We start from the raw sequence: 6,000 nt of genomic DNA, 5'->3' as shown, positions 1-6,000 counted from the left end.
ACGGAGATAGTAGCACAGCAAAAATGCCTGATTTCACACCAAATCCAATTATAATCCTTATTTTACAAGATTAAAAAGAAAAAAAAAAAAAGTGAAAATACCAACTAGTCAGAAAAGTTAAAAACTTGAAATTTGCAATCAAGCACTTTGTCTTGACATGAAAAGACCACGTGGGGTACAAAACAATGGTGGGATAAAAATGTAATTTGTTGGATAAAAAAGCCATGGTTTTGACAAGATTGTTTAACTTTAGCTCTGAAGAATCACCTGGGCTTCTAAGGCTGCTAAATCCTCTAAAGATGCAATCTATGAAAATAAGCATCCTTCTGAATCTGCAATATAATGTGCATTAATTAACCTGTTTGAGGGAAAGAATGACTCAAAAACACAAAACAAAAAAAACCTGATGCTATTCTGAAGGAAAAGCCTGGTGAATGTTTTTCAAGTCTAAGATAAGCTGAATGACCCCTTTACATAACAATAAGGATTCAAAAAAACAATTGAAACAAAGAACATGTGAAAACAAAATTTTTTACCAAAAAGTCTGTGACAGGTGAAAGTCATAACCTAAAACCCAAAGAACAGACTATCCAGGAACAGCTTGGGCATCATGTGTGCTTGGACCAAACTTTAAGTAATAACTTCAAGTGTAGAAAAGGGAGTATAGACTTCCAAAAGTAATTAAAAGCACTTGGTATCTGAAAGAGAGTTGCTACACATGTGCAAACACATCAGCTCCAGAATGTACTGAAAGATAGATTTCAATATGACAGCATCCATGACTAGAAGGAGGTGGGGAATAATCTCAATACTGTACATTTATTTATGCATGTATTTAGTGTTTAATGTACCGTTAATTTTGGGCGTCTGAAGACTAAGAAATCTCTATTTAAGAACCTCAGCTTTAAGATCATGAAACACACACCAAATGCCTACCCGTTTTCCAAATGAGAAAATACTACCAAGTAGTACAAGGTATAACAAATGTTATAATGTACTTCCACAAACCATCTCACCATGCAAATAACGCAAAACCATGTAACCTTGTGGGATTTATTTTTACCTTAAAAGGGTCAAGATACATTATCTCCTATGAAGGAGTCTTATTCTGGGACATGCCTTAGGGGGAAGTTGCAGAGGTTTTTCTTCCCCCTAACAAGTAAAAACACTTAGTTAATGATCTCTGGGCTGTTTTGATAGCAGACAAGCCTTCATTGATATACAGGGTAAAGTCATGGCCCAATATGGCCACAAACAGCATTGATGAATGAGAAGTGGCTTTTTCTTCAATATTTTAAAAACATTTTGACTGTAGCATAAATAAAGTCCAAGCTACCTAACATTAAATAGGTAATAACAGACTAGAAACTGACATGAAGGGGATTGGTAAATACAAAGGAAGGGAGAGTGTCTGAAGAATACTTGAAATTTCTTCCTACTTTCCTACTTAGTAGAATGGGGCTACATGCTAACAAGTATATTATATATATATATATATATATATATATATATATATATAAAGATACGGACACACATTTGAATGCATACACACAAAAACACATTCCATACAAATTTGTCATGTGTGGAAGATAAATAAATCACACACACTCAGAACAGATAACTCAAGGTCACATTTCATTTAAAAAGTGACAATGGTGGAATTGTAGATGCTAATTCCATTACCCTTTTTATCAAGTTAGGATAAAATAACCCCCTATATATAGTCTACATAGACTATAAAAAAGGATAGTTAGATACAATATTGCACATAAACATTGCTATAAGCAAATTAGTTTTAAAACTATCACAGTTCCTGCTGGTTTAGTTAAAAAAAAAAAAAAAAAAAAATTGACAGAAAATTCTGAGAAACTGTGGACTGATATTATGGGAGTGTCAAGGTTACTGTTAATATACAAACGGTTGATCTTATGTACCAGGAGTTCCTTTAAATGTGAAATAATATTTGCCCCAAAGGTACAACATTTGCTTACTATAAAGGAAAACATGTTTTGAGACTTACATTTTTTTTTTGCTAAAGAGTATAGCTCTGTCATTCTCATGACGGTGGTTGAACAATACTGTGAGGCGTGAGGGAGGTGCCATGACCCTTTTCCTAGTATCACTTTTACTGCACCATAAGTCTACATAATTAGCATTCCAAAACACACGTGGGTATCACAAAAATATTTTCTACGTCAAACTTTTTTTTCTGTATGAAATAGACTTTAAACATTCATTTTGGCTACTAAGTGCCGAGGATAACCTTTCGTTTGGACTTAAGGCATAGATTTTGAAAACCAGACTGTAGCTCTTGAAATGTTTTACTTTAGTTTGAAGTTAACCCTGTTAGTGCTAATGGCTCTGATGCTTCGGTAGCTGTCTTATTTTTTTAGTTTATTTTTTTACAATAAATGTTCTTTCTGGTTTGTGCAACTCCTGTGCAGCTGGACAACGCCGACTCTTCTTATTAAGAGTGCGTTGTAGTGCAGAACCAAAAATTAAAAAAACATATAGCGCCAGGTCTGCTTCTTCAGCAATCTGGATCAGTTCAAAGCATGTTGCTTTATTGTGTGGAAGATCCAGTCCATTTTTGTTGTCCAGCCACCATGGTGAGCATCATTCATTTGCTTCATAAAATATTCCAAAGCTTCCTGCTCGGTTTTGTCCAAGGCCAATGTCTTTCTAATGTAGGCAATGTCATCAAAAGATTGCAGTTCTGGCATTCCAGAGCCAAGCATCATGGAAAAAAGGTTTATGAAAAGGTTGGCATGCTGCCGTATGGCCAAGTAAGCCTTATAACACATCTCTTGAAACCTAAAGAGAAACAGATAAGATACAGGTAACTACTATGCACACATGGTATGGGTCATCAGTATTACATTTATCTAAGCACAATATATTGTTTATATCGCTACATTCAACCAAAGTAAGAAAAAGAAAAAAATTCTGTCATGAAAGACCAAAAAATGGTCAAAACCCCCCAGAAAATGTAAACTAACGGATTAAAAAAAAAAAAAATCTTATATGAAGTTTTTTCTTTATAATATTGTTAAAAATTATAATTGGTTAAGTTACAACCAGTGTATTTAATGAAGCTGTTAACATTTTGTGCTTCCTTCAATTAAAAGGACAGTCTAGTCAAAATGAAACGTTCATGATTCAGATAGGGCATGAAATTTTGAATAACTTTCTAATTAACGTTTATCATAAAATTTGCTTTGTTTTCTTGTTATTCTTTGTTTAAAAGGGACAATTCACCCCAAAAAAATCTGCTCTTTAAATTGTTCCTAATGATTAATTTTACCTGCTATATTGTATTAAATTGTTTACAAGTAGCTCTTTTACCCGTATTTCGGCATTTGAAATAGCCGATTTAGCCTGTGGGATGCCCATCTATACTGAAAGTTTCTGTACTGGAGTCTAGGCTATTAATAAGCCCAAGTAAACACAGCCAGCAGACAAAATAACACTCTCAGTAGGGTGCAGGATAGTTAAGCAATACAAAGATAATTTTCTCTCTATGTATTGAGCTTTAGTTTTCCAGACAAATATAAGATAAGGAAGCAAGTGTGTGCACACAAAGTGATAACATAATGAGATCTGATATTACCTGAAACTCAACCCATTGTAATAGGAGATATGCTGTCAGTAGTATAAATAGTAAAACCAGAGAAACTGTTAATTTTGCAGTGGTCTCTTATTTTTTTTCCAGAGCTATATGTATAAGTGTGTGTATTTATTTATACACACACATATATTATATACAGCAGAGCCATTAGTGGTGTGTCCATCACACTTCTTGGTAGATTTGCATTAATGCTGTGATAGATTACAGACACTGGTGATGTATACAGCTTTATAAGTTATCTGCACTATGCCAATACTGTTTAACAAAGTGTTCATTTAGCTACTCTTCTTTTTTTCCCATTTGCAGTCTGTTTAACTGTTGATAAAACAATCCAGTGTAACATAAGAACGTCTGATCATGTATTTCCTGCTTAGTTAGATTTGCTGCAAATGAACTTTCTGCTTTGTTATCTCACCATCTGAGCCTTACATTCAACTCTAGCTTTTTTTTTTTAAGCTACTTTAACAGAATAATGGACATGTTCATTGCTACTAATTTGCACACTCCATTACTTGTAAACAGTGCATATCAAAATAATTATTACAGACCTGCACTTCCTGTTGGTTTCAGATTTAAAATAAACAGCATTTGTTTAATATTGATTGTGCAAAAAAATGTAAATTAGATATGCATGACGAAAATGTATTGAGATTAATGTTACCATTTTATGTCATCCAACCACTTTAAATACTAACCTCTCAAAATCCTTGGTCTTTGTGCATTCTTGAATTCCCTTGCTAATCACAATTAAAAAGTCTTGAGTTAAAACAAATGGCACTCGTTCACGTTTATAACCAAACTTTTTCTTTTTGTGATCCAGAAAGTGACCAAAATCTATGTGAAACAGCTGAAAGAAAGCAAGTGTCAACATTCTGAGATCAATTCAGCTATAAGCAAGGTCATGCAAGCCATATATAGTAAGAGGTAACTTACTTGCCCGTTGTCTTTCACCATGATGTTACTGTTGTGCCTGTCACCTATTCCAAGAATGAAAGTGGCAACACAGTAACCAGCACAAGAGCGAGTGAACAAGTCAATGGCAGCATCATACCTAGTAGAAAAAAAGATATAGGTACATTAGCAGGTTACAGATGTGCATGTTAATACATTGTATGTGCCCCAAATACTAATGCTGGCTATGTGGCTAGCTACCCCATAAATATGCAATATATTATTAATATTTCATAATCAAAGTTTAAAAAAAGTGCCAACTACTTACACATTTTAAATAATAACCTTTTTTAGTTACACCTTAACATGCCTTAAAGGGACAGTCAACACTTGCGGTAACATTATTTGATATTGAAAAATAAAAAACGTAAATCCGCCTGCACTATACCCCTTATACTAATCACCGTTGATAACTTCTCTAATACCAGGTAAATATGGCAGCCGAACTCCCCCATTACGTAGCTACCTTCTTCTTCAAATGATCAGCAAATCAGAATCCAATCCTTGGTCAGAAATTGCACGCGCTTGCAATTTCTGACCGTCTTAAACAATGATACATACTTACCGAAAGACACCCATCTACATATAGCAGACAGCCAAACCAGTACTGAAAACTTTCAGCAGAGGTAATGGTATAAGAGTATATTGTTGATCTGAAAAGAGAGGTAGGAGATTAATCCCTACGACCGATAACAGATAACCCTTGAAAAGATTTCCCATGAGTGAAACCATAAAAATCAACAGGCGATACGCTCTTCACATCCCTCTGACAAACACTGTACTCCGAGAGGAATTGTGCTTCAAAATGCTTAAAAGCGCTTATCATAGAAGAAATCAAGCACAAACTTACTTCACCACCGCCATAAATTTGTAAAAACTAAGGTGTGAGTGTGGTGGGAGGTGTATTTATAGGCATTCTGAGGTTTGGGAAACTTTGCCCCCTCCTGGTAGTATTGTATATCCCGTACGTCACTAGCTCATGGACTCTTACCATTTACATGAAAGAAAAGCAGTTTAGTTAAGGTTAATAGGATATCATCCACAAATAGCGCTAATTTGTATTCTGGTTGTCGGAGTTTAACTCCTGAGGTTTCTGGGTGAATTCTAATGTAGGCTGCTAGTGGTTCTATACACAGGGCAAACAACAGAGGCGAAAGGCCCTGCCTCGTACCATTTAGTATTGGGAAAACCTTAGACTTATAGCCAGCAGAGGCTACCTGTGCTTTGGGAGTCTAATATATAGCTTTAAGGATCCGTCGAATCACATGTATTTTAGAGTTGAAAACATATGTTTCCAATCAATTCTATCGAATGCCTTCTCTGCATCCAACGAGAGAAGCAGAGAAGACGTTTTTGACTCATTTAAATAGTGTATAAGGTTGATAATGCGCCTAATATTATCGGGTGCTTCTCTGTCATAA

General features: G+C 34.9%; 1 protein-coding gene across 1 annotated transcript in view; it reads right to left on the bottom strand.

Annotated features, from left to right (window-relative positions):
* Positions 1–515: 515 nt before the first annotated feature.
* Positions 516–6,000, bottom strand: part of PIK3CA (phosphatidylinositol-4,5-bisphosphate 3-kinase catalytic subunit alpha) — a 369,462-nt gene continuing 363,977 nt past the window's right edge. Inside the window, exons 23-25 of the mRNA XM_053710159.1 lie at positions 4,562–4,679; positions 4,324–4,475; positions 516–2,814 (exon numbers count right to left, since the gene is read on the bottom strand). Of these exons, the coding sequence (XP_053566134.1) occupies positions 2,544–2,814; positions 4,324–4,475; positions 4,562–4,679 (541 nt within the window). The 3' untranslated portion in view covers positions 516–2,543. The remainder of the gene's footprint in view (positions 2,815–4,323; positions 4,476–4,561; positions 4,680–6,000) is intronic.

The sequence above is a fragment of the Bombina bombina genome, chromosome 4 (genome assembly GCF_027579735.1).
Source record: "Bombina bombina isolate aBomBom1 chromosome 4, aBomBom1.pri, whole genome shotgun sequence".
Lineage (NCBI taxonomy): Eukaryota > Metazoa > Chordata > Amphibia > Anura > Bombinatoridae > Bombina > Bombina bombina.
This window is presented reverse-complemented; position numbering and strand designations above follow the sequence as displayed.